Consider the following 14,089-nt stretch of genomic DNA (forward strand, 5'->3'; position numbering starts at 1 on the left):
ATTTAATTGCTATCCTTTGGCTGGAGCCTCCTTAAGATTACACAGTTGGTGGTCATGTGGTCCCATATCCAGTGGTACCAAATAAAGCAGTGACCAGAATCAAATTTATCATGCACTGTTGTAGGGAACTCTTCAATAATGCTTCATGATAAGTTGCTAGTTTGGGCTCATAGACTTAAAAGAATTAATCTCCTAATGTAATACTTAATTCCTACCAAAATCAGCCAGTTTTTCAGAAAGACTGATCAAGCCACAGCCCACGTTAAGTCAGACGTGGCCAAAAGCCATTGCTCTGGAAAATTTAGGCCAAGCCAGTGAGGAGCCTAGCCAATACACCTTCCTGACTATTCTTTTCCCCTGCCTGCAATATCACCTCCAGAGGGGCAAAACTTTTGGGGCCACATGGCACTGTCTGCACTTCCCCCCTCTTCCGGCAATTCACCTCTGTTTTCCCGTGCTGTAGTCCCACCACTGTGAGGACAGGGTGACACCATACAGAGACAAACCCAAAATGCCTGCTTTGAAAACTTCACAGAGCTCTTTGCACTTGTATTGAGCTGAAGCTCTGCAGGCTTTGAGTTCAGGCCCCAGGCAGCACAGAAGGTAGAGTCACACAGAAAAGCAGCCAGCAGCACCCACGGCTGGACTCTTTCAGCTTTTGACTAAAGCTGCAATAAGCTCTGACTTAGCAGCTCTCTGTCCATCCTAGCCCATGCTCTGAGGAAGTATCATTTTCAAAGTACTTTGTCAAAGCAGATAAAGCATGCTTCTGCCCAAAAGCCAAGTCTTGAAATGAGATATTCAGATGTATCAGGCCAGTCAGATGATTTGTTTCTTTGGTAAACACTTTTTAGACCTTGCAATTTGAGGCTTCCCCTTGCACAGTAGAAGTAGTTAATAATTTCTGATTATCTTCCATGCCAAAAAAATTTCCAAGTGCTGCAAATCCTTATTTTCTACCAGCTCTTTGCAAAATAACACCACTGTATTTTTCTTTAAAATGAGTTTATAGCAGAAAGTGGGGAGCACCAGGAAGCTGGTATGTAGACAGTGTTTGAAAGGTTCATAAATATGAGGAACTGGCACTTCCTATGATTAACATTCATGTGATGCCTGACATTTTGGCTGGATGTATCAAATAATGCACAATAAAAATAAAGTTATCTCCATTTTCAGTTAGCAAAATCGAATTTCTCTGTCTTATTTTGCTAAGCTCCTCTGCTTTTTTAAAAATCATAATTTACTTGCTACTTAGGGCTCCATTATAATGACATTTTCCAGCTGTGTACCATCCTTGCTGTTCCTTACCATGCCTACACAATTTCAGTAAGCATGAACACTTTGCACTGTAGTTAAGTACCTTTGCAGCAGATGCTTGGGGTGATTTCTTGAATTTAGTTGTAGAGCAAATGAGACTGGAAATTACTAGGACAGGGAAGCAAAGTGGTGCTTTGTCACCTTCAGGAGTTACAGATTGTTTTAAGTTAGGAACATAAGGCATTAGTTGTTCTCACTAGAGAGAAAATTAGATTAATCTGTACTATAGTTTTTGTCATCTTACAGTATGTTCTCAGCTGATGCCATCTCACTTTATTCTGTCCCTATTTGAGTTTTTGGAGTGCTTTTTCCCCCTATCCTTTCATGGTCCTGCCTGGTACCTGGTCAGAATCAGGCCCCTACTCAATCTCTTTCATGAAACAGAAATTCTCATTCATGGCAGCTCTTACAGTTTCATTCTCCATGATCAGTGATGCTTTTCCAAAGCCAAGAGTCTTGGATGTTTTTTCTTTACAGAAAAATGCAGTCAAATGAAATTAGAGAACAGTTTTACTTTTCAAACTCCCATGTCTATTCTTCAAAAGCAAGTGGAAGGAGAAGAGTTTCAAAACACAAGTACCCTAATCGTATGTCCACTTATGTATTTCTTTGCTGTCTTTGTACAACAGTAAGTGATAAAGAGGCTTTCTCATCTGTCTTTGGTTTCTTGGTCTCTCAGTAACTCTGCCATTACTGTTTTTAGACAGTATCTGCCAAGCACCAGGCCTCATCCCTACCACAGGAGAAAAGAAGAAGGATGGTTGGAAGCTGCTCTGCCAGTATTGGAGATTTTCATTAACCTGCACAGGCTTTAGTTGTCTCACCTGGGCCATTTCCAGAAGTAGGAGCAGTGAATATCTCATTCTGAGCTTGCAAGAAGCACAAAGCCCTGAATGACTGAAATTACCAGACTTAGAGTGGCTCTAACCCAGTTATTCATTTCACACGCAAAACCTGATGTTTTACTGAAAAAATAGAATAGAAACAGGAACACCAGTGGAAGGCATCCAACACAAAACTTGATCAATGTGAATATTTGAGCACAACACTTTCCTCCTTCCCCTGGTATTTCACAGGAACAAGAAGACTGTGACTGGTCACAGTGCAGATACACTCTCTTTCTTGTGATTGAGTATGTTAGCAAATCTGGGTCAGATGATAACTGCTGGCATGATATTATATGATTGATAAGATATATGATATGATATGATATGATATGATATGATATGATATGATATGATATGATATGATATGATATGATATGATACGATACGATATAATATATGATATGATATCACTGTTCCATGACAAAATCAAGGCAAAACATTCATCCTAGGGATTCTGTTTTGTTTACCCTAATCAGTCCTTGAAGTTAGTCAAGTTCCACTTTAACAGTATGTCTTCCAAAACATCTCTAAAATAATGCTAAGGTGCTTCTCTAACATCAGATAATGACACAAAACATCAACAAATGGTTCTGAATGCTCTTCAAATTATGAATTGCAAATCATTGCTATATTTTTGATGTAGGTGACATCAGAGTATGCCTGCAAAGAACAAATAGCTGTTCTCACTGACTTTTTAGAAGATCTTCTGACTATCTGTGGTTTTATTAGATCCATTTTGTTATTATAACAGCACCTGATAATCTTCTGATTGTCCTGGGACAGATGATGACAGCTCCTAGATATTAAAACTGCTGTCCAAATTGCTACATAATGCCTCTGGCAGAGAAAAGGAAGAATATAAATTGTACAAGAGCAAATATTTCATACTTCTTGAAGATCAATCAAGCATCCAAACCAGCTGTTCTGTTCACTCACCTCTGCTGAAGAAAGCATCCTACTGGTTTTAAAACCTATGAAGAGCATTTAGAAGTGACTGGTACAGACCTCAGTATCCCTGAGGAGTGTTGAGAGTCTCCTAACACAGGTTGTCTGGTGCATTTTTCTGGCTTGTGGCAGCTACCCAGAGCAGACACTTCCAAGCTCTGCCTCAGAGCAGGTGAATTATCAGCAACCAGATCCTTGGTGTTTCACATGCACCCTGATCTGGGGTTGCTGTTCCTGACACTTCCCACAGTAAAGGGAATTGTTAAAGATTCCAAGCTAATCTAGTAACTAGGAGTTACAAGTAGACAGAGGGATGTTTAGTGGGAATTAAGCATTTTCCTCCTGCAGTTTAAGTAGAAGGGGGTTAGCTTCTTTGTAAAATCAGATTTGCCTTTGCCTCCGCCAACAGACACGTGGGCATAGGACTTCGTGGGGGCAACAGCTTCAAAGCCCTAAATGAATAAAAAGGATTTAGGATGGTTCCTAAAATACTGGCAGAAAGGTCTGGTGGCTAGGCCAAGGCTGTTGCTTGGGAGACCAAAGCTCATTACTTGTCTCCCCCATGCCCCACCTCACAGGACAACATCCTATTTCTGTGCTCAGCAACATCAGTGGAGACCCAGAAATAGAGTTTGCTCATTCAGGGCAGAGTGGGGCTAGGGTAGAATGAGTGAAGATTGAAGTCCTGTGGCTCCAAGGGCAGTGTTATCCATGAGCATTGTAGCTTAATCCTTTAAGCAGAAAGGCTTCTCTGCTCACAGGGTTGCTGGAGAGGGCTGAGTCATAGTCATAATCACAGAGGGTGCCAGAGGTGATGTCGCGTTTCCCTGTGGGGAACTGCAAGGAGTTCTTTTAATAATGGATGGTCAGGAATGAAATTAAGCCAAATGAGGCAAATGTTATATCTGAGAACCATTTATTGGTAATGAAAAGACAAAATAAAAAGGATTTACTCTACTAAAGAGAGCTAGAGAAGATAGAGCAAGAGGAAGAAAAATGGGAGAGAGGGAGAGAGAGAGGAGACAGAGGGAAAAAGAGGGTGCTACCTCCAGAGGTTGGGGAGTGCCCTCACTGTCCTGAGGCTGTGCACACTGCCTGCCTGTGGACCGATCTCGCAGTGGCTGGACACGAGGAGAGGGGGATCGGGCAGGAGGGCCAGGACCCTGCACAGGTTCGCGGCGAGGATCACAGTGGCGGGCAGGGCTGGACGCAGGTGGCTCAGGCAGGGACACAGAGACAAAGCAGGCAGGGCACTGCTCAGGGACACAGGGAGGCAGGGCAGACATGAGGGTGAGCAAGAGCCAGCGAGGGCAGGAGAGCCCAAAGGTCAGCTGGGGCCAGGGCAAAAGGATAAGACTCAAGAAGCTCCCAAAAAGACAAAAGGCAAAAGACAGAACAGGCCCTAAAGAGCCCCAAGGCTTATAATGCTGTTACTTTTTATGCCCCCAGCTCCTCCCAAAGTCTGCCTGCTGACAGGAGACCATTGGCCCAGTCTGATGTCCCCGAGCAGTCCATCAGCAGAGACCTTTTGCCATCTGACTGGAGAGTGTCTCTGGGGTACAGTGTCTTCAGAGTTCCCCTGCTCATGCCTGTCCCATATGGGACATGAACTGGTGGCCAGGCAAAGCCTCCCCAGAGACAAGGCTTTCTCCTAGCTGCCTCCTGGATGTGGCATATGTGCAACCCCTGCCCTGTGTGCCTCTGACAACCATTGTTGAGGCATAACAAAACTGAATTGGCTTCTCACAGGTGAACAGGGACAGCAGCCCTTGTAGCTGTCACCAAGTGATGGGTTTTACCTTGCTGGTGCAAGGGCAAAAGACTGTCAGGAACAGAAATGAGCAGACTGGAAGATTAGGCCATGCTTTTAAGGAAGTGCATGGAGGACAGCACAGGAGTCTTCCTTATCAGTTCTCCTGCTGCAGTAAGACTATGTTTTTCTGCTGCCAGGAAAGAGAGGATGTAGGATTAAACCCTGGAAGAAAAATCAGAAAATGCTGAGTAAGTAAGGATATCATTTCAGAGCCATACCCTTTTTTTTTTTTTTTTGCCTTGTGGGCATACCCACTGAGTTCTGAGGGCTTTCCTTCCCTTCCCTTACAGTAGAGTGGTCACTGAATCTAGACCCAGGGTCTTGGCCATCCCTGCCTGGTTCTAGATTGTAAGGGCAGCCAGATTTTCAATCAAGGGGATGCATGGGCATGTGATCTAGCAATTCCTTTGTGATAATGGCTATTAGTTCTACCTTCTCCTGTCACACGAAAGGAGCCAACAGCCTTCATCATAGCTCCAGCTAGACATGTGAAAGAGCAGCAGCTGTGGCAGTCATTGCTATATTTTTCCTCCTCTTTCACTGTTGTCTCTTTAGGATTGGCAGAATCCAGCCTTAGAGCAGTGCTGGGCATTTCCAGGACTTTGCGACTTTCTCTCTGAATACAGCACCTGCACCTACCTGGTGGGCATAGATCTACCTGCCAGATTTCAGAGATATCTTGTACACATTTGACTGCCTCACACTAATGCATAGGGCTCAAGTACTATGCCCTATGTCCTCCATCCTTACTTTCCAACTGAAGACTTCAGTGTGCCTTGAATGGGAGCACCGCGTTCCCCCCCTCAAAATGCAGATGACACATCTCCAACCTCTTCCTTGCCTACCACCAGGCAAAACTATAAAATATCTTTCTTCATGGGTCCCTGGCTCTCTTCTGGTTCCCAGTCTATTCTGGAGAGAACTGTTTTCTATTTAACAGCTGTTCTATACAGCAGTTTCCTGACATCTGTTCCTGGGTTTACAGCACAAAAAAACCTGGGAGCATCGATTCCTTTGTTAATCATTGGCTAGGATCTTGAGTCAGATATTATCAGGTTGTTTACAAGTTTAAACAGGTGACTAATTTTCCAAGGATATGTGAAAAATCTTAACTAAAGCCATTTTAAATGGACTATTTCAGGCCTTCGAAGTCTGGTGGCATCAAAATGTGTTGAGTTTAAGGAAGTTATTTACTCACTCATGGCAGTAATTAAACCAACAATGTCAACACTGCTGTGTTTCTGTAACATGGGCATGTAACAACTTTCGTGAAACCTGGTTTGCTCTGCTTCTGCCTACTTGTTGACTCTCCTCTCTATGAATAAGTGCAATAGAGACCTTTAAATTCATCTCACCCTTGGGACTATTCTTCTAATCTAGATACATAATTCATTTTGTCATGAAAAGCCATATCTCTTGAAGCAATTGCAGCCTTGTTTTCAGGAAGGCCTTAGAACCTCATTATTGTAGACAAGCTTTTTGCTCCCAAAGCAGCAGGATTTGGTATTAAGAAACACAGGCAGAACAAAACTTGCTTTGGAGCTTTGATTGATTTTTTTACTTTTCCTTCAAGCTGCAGGAGGGAGGGCTGGGGGTTGCAAGAGGCTGCAGTCTGGGGCAGTGTGATGTGCTCTCCCACATTGCACCATTATGTGTGCCAACAGTAATGTTCCCTGGTATTTTGCCACTGAAGCCTTCAAATGTCATTACCCCTGTGGGCAATTCTGCTTTACACTCCGGTGCATCAACCTCACTTCTGGCATGAGGAAGCTGTACTGTCACTTAGGAGATGTGACTTCAAGCCTCAGTTCTGGCTTTCAAGATTTTGGTTTCTTTCCTGCACAGCAGATTAAAATTTAGCATTCAAGGAGGTTTTAGTGTACTTTCATAGAAACTGGAAGTAGTGGTCATGAGTGCTAGGAAGAGTAATGAGAAATATGCCTAACCACCTGGGAGCAGTGATGGGGTAAAAGTGGGGAACTGGGGACACTTTTTGAAGGGATGCAGAGGCACCAAAAGGACAGCATCTCCCTCCAGCACCTCTGCGGTTACCATGGAAGGCTTAGGACTGGGAGTGCTGGTGTTCAGTGGGTGTTGTCAGCTCAGCTTCTTACTGTCCTGGCAGCAGGCACAAAGGTGTTCTTACTGTGAGGCCCTACACTCCTCTTCAGGGACAAAACCCAAACAGTTTTCACCTTCCATTCTGGGCCTTCTCTCACAGGAGAGAAGGGAGCTGAGCAGATACACACCTCAAATGCTTCAGTGCAGCAAACCAAAGAGGGTGTTCAGATGTGATGCAGTGCTTCTCAAATGTAGATCTTGAGGCATGGCCAAGGAATATTATGCACTCCTTGTATTTCCGCTCCCTGTAACCAAGTCCTCCTTTTGCTTGCAGCTCAGTATTTCGCTAGCATCATGGTCATCGTTGGTCTGTCTGTGGTGGTAACAGTGCTGGTTCTGCAGTTTCACCATCATGACCCCCAAGCAGGAAAGATGCCCAAATGGGTAAGCAGCTTTGGTGAGAAACATTCAGGAGGTTACTACTGAAAAGAAAATTGTCTAAAAGCTACAGTAAACTTGTTAACTTGTTATAGGTGGGAGGCAGAAGTGGTTTTCCATTAATTTGGAGAGTCAGTTACAAACAGCATCGTTGATGCTTTTGTTTGCAATTGAAGGGAAACAGCAAGCATACTAAATATGCTTTTCCACTAAAACCAGTTTTTCCTATTCTTCATTAAAAATAGTTCCTCCTATTTGGCCTTTGTTTTCAACCTTATGATGGAGTGACTGAGTCATTACAAAGTTATCTCATTCACCACCCACTTTGCAAGTGCAGACCTTTAATTTCTTATCCAGCAGACAGCAGTACTGACAGAATGTGCTAAACAAACACTAGTCTCTACTGGGCAGTTAGTCTGCTGCCATCTGATCTATTCCCAGTGCATTAGCATGTGAGCCCTCTTTTCTCTGCAGCAGCAGATTTTGTCAGCCCAGAGAGTCTGGCACCAATGCCAGCTGGCATTCAAATGGAATGTTTCCTTTAGATTTTCAAGTTAAAAGAAAATTATATTCTTTCAAGTTAAAAGAAAATTATGTTCTATCTATTTAAAAGATTTTAAAATAGGCAAGGTATGCTTGTGTTCAGAGAATGAAAATGGACAAAAGCAGAAGCAGATTGTCACAGTCAACTATCAACTACCACCCTGTTTGTAGGAAACTGGTTGTACAACATCCTCTGATATCTTGTTCACCGCGCTTTTCATGCTACCCAATTATCCTGATATTTCCCAATTATTTCCCAAAGTGCTGTATGATTAAAAAAACCTCTTACTTTCAAGGCAGCAGAGAATGTGAATTCTGGATGAACTTGCTTGTAGGCAAAAGGGCACAAATATGGAAAACATTTTTCAGATATCTTCATGGACAGAGTCTGCAGCAGTGTAACAGAACCCATTTTATTGCTTTTTGAGGAGCCCAGACACAATGGCTCATGTCAGTCCTCCTCACAGGCCCTGCAAGTCAGCTCTTGCTCTCTACCAGTCTCATGTTTTCTTGTCTGGAAACACAATGCATGGCAAATTCTCCTTCAGGAGAAACCTTGTTCAGTGGCCTGACAGCTGAACTGGCATACACATTACACAACATGCCATCAGGAAGCAAAAACTGTGGAAAGCATAACTGGGAAGTGCAGATGATAGACTGTAAAAGGTGTAGACCAGACAAGTTGACAGGGCTGAGGGATCTCAGGAGGAAAAGAGTGAGTGCCAGGTGTGTAGGGAAGAGGCTGACCCATAAAAGTAGGCACTTTTACTCTACAAGCCATGGCCAAGGCTCAATTGTTAGAATTCGTATTAATCTCTATTCTTTTTGTTGTTGTTTTGGGGGTTTTTTTTGGTTTTTTTTTTTTCAATTTTGCCTGTCCACCTATGTCAGGTGTTTCTTACAGACACCTTGAATGACTTTTGCTCAGTAAAAAAAAATCTGAAGTGAAGAAGTAACTTAAGAAAGAAGAAGAATTTTTGCATTACATTTTTCTGCATTTCCAGTACCAGCTGCTGCCCTTACCATTTACTTACTTCCCACAATGTTCTCTTCATGCCAAGGCCAGGCATCAGCTTATTGCAAACTCTAACCCTGATTAATTGAATACTGTTACAGGATTGTTCTCACCTCCTGCTTAAATGGATTTGTCTGCTGGAGTCAGTTGGAGGTCAGTCAGGGAGGCATTGGACAATTTGGGACGTGTGGGAGCTTCTGCAGACCCAGAAGATTTGAATGGATGCATTTCCTAAACACAGCTGCTTTCAAAACCATTTACAGTTGAGCGGTTTTTTTTCCTGCCTGTCTCTCAAGGGGTCTGTGCTTGCACTTTGCAATAGAAGAGGGAGGAAAGTGCCTGTTAGTGTTTATCCTCTCTGTAGGTGTTCACTTTCCTTATTCCATTGGTTAGAATTGTGTCTTCCTTTCTATTAATCTTTGATGACTTGCAAACCAGCTTTTTCCAAGACAGGAATTTAAATCCAAGGTGTTCAGTCAGGGCATTTGTTGGCTACTCAGTTGAGAAATGAGAGCTGCTGGCTGATGAACGCTTTTGATAATGTCTGCTGAGCTAGCATGGAAAAAAACACTAAAGAAGGCCCAGCTGAGGAGCTATTTGGGAGTGGATAACATCAGGTATGGACTACAGCTCAACTGACCTTTCTCTACTGACGGCCAAGACTGTTTCATGGTAAAGAGATATAGAGAGACCAAGTACTGAGGGAAGAAGGGGTTTTGTGGGAAAAGGCAAGAGAATTCTGGCTCTTTGTTGTGCTTAAAGCAAGTTTGTTGTATTTCAGGCTTCTCTGTTGATGTGGTTCAAACTTGGACATGCGCAGTTCTTCTAGGTGCAGATGTCCGTTATCAAGAGAGCTTTAACTGGAGACTGTCTGCTCTGGGCTAGGCCAGGCTGGTGGCTGTGATGGAAGCTAGTGGTATAGCTGTATTATAGATAGGAGAGGCTCACAGAGGGGTTGTTGACCTGTAAAGACAGCTGTACCTGTGTACTTCCTTCATAGAATTCCATATATGACAATGCAGGTGAAAGTGTACATTCATATTTTCATACTCAGCTGTAATCTAAAAACCTGTATACTTCAGCGGTCTCTTGAATTAATTGGTATGATGAGAACAGATTGATGCCTGAGTGTCTGTGTTTTCAAGGAAATAGGGCATTTGAAATCCAAGCTAATTAAAAGCTGTGTTACTGTCTTCTGGGTATTTATTTTTCTATGGGAAATGGGTTTGACTGTAGTTATAAAAGTAATTTCCCTAAGGAATAAAAAACTCTGTCTTGAAGGAAAAAGCAGCATTCCTATATAAAAGTGCTTTTTCACCTCATGTATCCTTTCAGAGTTAAGGCAGACATATTAACATTTTCTAATAAGAAAGTTTGTCTGACTAAGTGTTTTGGAATTTCACACTCCTAGAGAATTAACTTCTCTCTCCCCTTTGCAACTGACACTGTTGACACATTGCTAGAAATGAAGACCTTTATTTTGTTCCATGTTGTCCCATTTTATGTCCATGAACAGTCTGAGCACATTATAATTAAGTAAGTCCAATTAAAGGCAGAATTAGTTTTTTAGGCTGCAACACTCTGGGTTACTATTTGTTTGTGGTGACTATGGAGAAAATAATGAAATATTTAAAGCAAAATAATATGAATAATGGAAAACAGTCTTTCAGGACTTTCATAGTTTAAATCTAGCTGGCATTTAAGTACCAGACAGCCACTTGCTCACATCCCAGGTCCCTTCCCTTGTGATGGTGAGAATAAAACTCCACCACTTTGTGGGTTGAGAGAAGAACAGTTCAATAATTGAAACCGAATACAATATAATAATATGAATAATATTATTTATAATGATGAGTAACAATAATAAAAAATAATAACTGCAATGATGAGAGAGAGTAATAAAGTGCAAGAGAAACAAGTGATGCACTATACAATTGCTCACCACCTGCTGACTGATGCACAGTCTGTTTTTGTGAAGCAATTGACAGCCTCCAACCAACTCCCCACATTTTATATCCTTTTGGAAGATCCCTCTGGCTAGTTCAGGTCAGCTGTCCTGGCCACGCTTCCTCATGTCACTGTATGCACGTGCTCACTGGTAGAGCACAGGAAATTGAAAAGTCCTTGATTCAGGGTAAGCACTACTTTCCAACAACCAAAACATCAGTGTTTCATCAACATTATTCTCATACTGAATCTAAAACACCATGCTGTTCCAGCTACTAGGTAAAAAATTAACTCTATTCCAGCTAAAACCATGACAATGATGAAGAACAAAACATTCACTAGTGGGAGAGAAGTGAAGTGGCTCACAGAAAATGGTACACAACTGTGACATAGAAGAGCTCACATCGCAGAATTAAAAAATTGTGTAACTGCCTTTCACTGGTCATTGGTTTTGGCTATTATTATGATTGTTCCTATCTGTGATTACTTAGGCTTCCTCCTTTCTGAAATTATGCTTGTCATTACAGACGTAGCTCCTAGTGCTAGCTGTAATTTACCCATTCCTGTATCTGTACCATGCAAACACAGGAGTCAACTTTTCCTGCATCTAAAACATCTTTGCAGTCAAAGTGTGGTCCCAAGTCAAACATGACCAAAGTAAGCAGGATTATACAGGGGGTCCTTGGGAGTCAAGGCTCAAAGGAAAAACCAGAGGCCACATCTGTTTCCTCCTTGATGTCAGATTATTTGGCTTGCAACCAGGATAATAAAGTCATCAAAAAGGCCTGTATGCATGGAGGGTCCCTCTCAAGCACATTGTAAATGCCCTTTTTGTATGCATAACACCTGGAGGATCTTATAATTACAAGATTTTGCTAATTTAGTTTGCTGCTCTTCACACAAGACATTACTGAATCCACAACCTTTTTCCTGCTAGAATTTCCAATAGGAATTCTAGCAGGCTCAGGGTCAGACTAAACATCTGAAGGTCAGTTCATTGGAAAAAATTTCTGGAAGCACTCTCCGGAGTTAGCTCACCTAATGACCTTGACAAGAAGCATATGAGGCACAATCTGCCATGTGCATGTTAGAGCATCTCGTGATGCACCAGCACATAGGAAAATGACAGCAGTTAATAGTGGCTGTCATTAGATTTTGAACTGCTAAATGTAATTGATTTATTCTTTTGAAAAAAAAGGCTGCTGTAATATGTGATTGAACTCCTCAAAGAAATATAAAATAGCTTTCAAAAAATCAATGAAAACCCAACCAAGGTCTTTTATTTAGATGTAAACAGTAGCAATGGGGATGGGAAATGTTCTAGAATCTGTCATATAGTGATTTTTTTCAGCAAAATCTAAACATTGACACCCAAAAATATTTAACTGTATCTCTTTCCTTACAATCTGAGAAATGTTTGAAAACCATGCAGCCAATTTTGGGCTGTCTGCTCAATTGCAGACATCTCAAAGTGTTTAATAAAGATGGGTCTCCAAGGACCATTTTGTAAAGTAGGATTTTACATCTCTTTTTCTTTATAAGCTAAGTGGGCATTGAACATCCCTATGTTCAAGACAGATCCAAAAAAGGGCTATCCTTAGTAGAGGGCTAGACCCTCAAATAAACATTTTGAAAGCAGATAGCTGGGGAACACAGAAATCCATCAGTATTTCTAAGAAACTGTGCAGATTAACTATAATAGTCACAAAAACTTTTAAAATGCTGAAGAGTCTCCTATATTTCTGCCACGGTAATTCTCTTTCAGGTCCGTGTCATCCTGCTGAATTGGTGTGCTTGGTTTTTACGAATGAAAAAACCTGGGGAAAACATAAAGCCCCTCTCTTGCAAGTACAGCTATTCCAAGCAGCAGCTGAGTGTGAACAGCATGGAAGTGAATGTCCTTCCCGGGCACCAGTCCAGCAATGGCAACACCATCTACAGCTACCACGCCATGGAGAGCCCGTGCTGCCCGCAGCAGAATGACCTGGGCAGCAAAGGTGGGAAGATGACGTGCCCCTTAGCAGAAGATATTGAGCTTGTGCAAAAGAATGCTTTAATGGACACTCTTCCAGTGATGGTGAAGATCCTGGAGGAAGTCCAGTTCATAGCGATGCGGTTCAGGAAACAAGATGAGGGTGAAGAGATCTGCAGTGAGTGGAAGTTTGCAGCTGCTGTCATAGACAGATTATGTCTGGTTGCATTTACCCTTTTTGCCATCATTTGCACATTTACAATACTCATGTCTGCTCCAAATTTTATAGAAGCTGTTTCAAAGGATTTTACATAAGGTTTTCAAAGATGAGCATGATAATCAAAAAGTGAATATTGCCAGTAATTTTACTAGATAATTTAACTCAAATAGAGAAGTGTACTTATATGTGCTAACATACACAGAAGGGGATTAAAATAATTTCAGGACATAATTATTCCTGATGTTAGTGATTGTAGTTACTGAATAGTAAATGTATTGAACTTCGTTACTTATTTCATAGACTAGTGCCACATGTAATTACGTCATGATCTGTGATAAGTGATAGGCAAGAATTCAATACATTACAACACTATAATATATTTATTACAAGTTAACACTAGTATCAATGTGTTACTTTGAATTTGTGAACTTTTGGATATCGTTAATTTAAATGATCATTGAAGACAGTAATTTTTTGCATCATTTTATTGTTTTCAGTATATCTGTGTTTTATAATTATTGTTTGGTGTGACTGTGACATGCACTTCTCTAATTTGAAAGACATATTTCCAGTCTCATAATGCTGTATATTGTATTTATGAAAATAAACCATCATCATATTAGCTCAAGCTAGCTCAATGACTGGAATGCTTTCTTGGTAAATTTGTTAAGGCTGTATCTTTCCCAGAAAATCACTTTGGCTTTTTTTTTTAATTTTAATTAGTAAATATTGGTTTTGACATTGGAAAGAAAATTCTTTTTCCTTGCTGACAATCATCTATGTAATTTACAATGCTTGCTTAACTGTTTCTGTCACCTTGAAAGTCTACTTATTTTAAAATATCACTGCTTTCTTGGAACACAGTTGCCAGCCTAATACTAACTAACTCTGTTCAATTAAGACAGAATCTTGTGGCTCCATAATATCTAGG

At 41.4% G+C, this 14,089-nt stretch overlaps 1 protein-coding gene across 1 annotated transcript in view; it reads left to right on the forward strand.

Annotated features, from left to right (window-relative positions):
• The window catches only part of LOC115915495 (neuronal acetylcholine receptor subunit alpha-7-like), a 57,666-nt gene extending 43,916 nt beyond the window's left edge, over positions 1–13,750 (forward strand). The window contains exons 9-10 of the mRNA XM_030968952.1: positions 7,358–7,467; positions 12,732–13,750. Coding sequence (XP_030824812.1) covers positions 7,358–7,467; positions 12,732–13,253 — 632 coding nt within the window. The 3' untranslated portion in view covers positions 13,254–13,750. The remainder of the gene's footprint in view (positions 1–7,357; positions 7,468–12,731) is intronic.
• Positions 13,751–14,089: the final 339 nt, after the last annotated feature.

This window comes from Camarhynchus parvulus, chromosome Z, assembly GCF_901933205.1.
Source record: "Camarhynchus parvulus chromosome Z, STF_HiC, whole genome shotgun sequence".
Classification (NCBI taxonomy): Eukaryota; Metazoa; Chordata; class Aves; order Passeriformes; family Thraupidae; genus Camarhynchus; species Camarhynchus parvulus.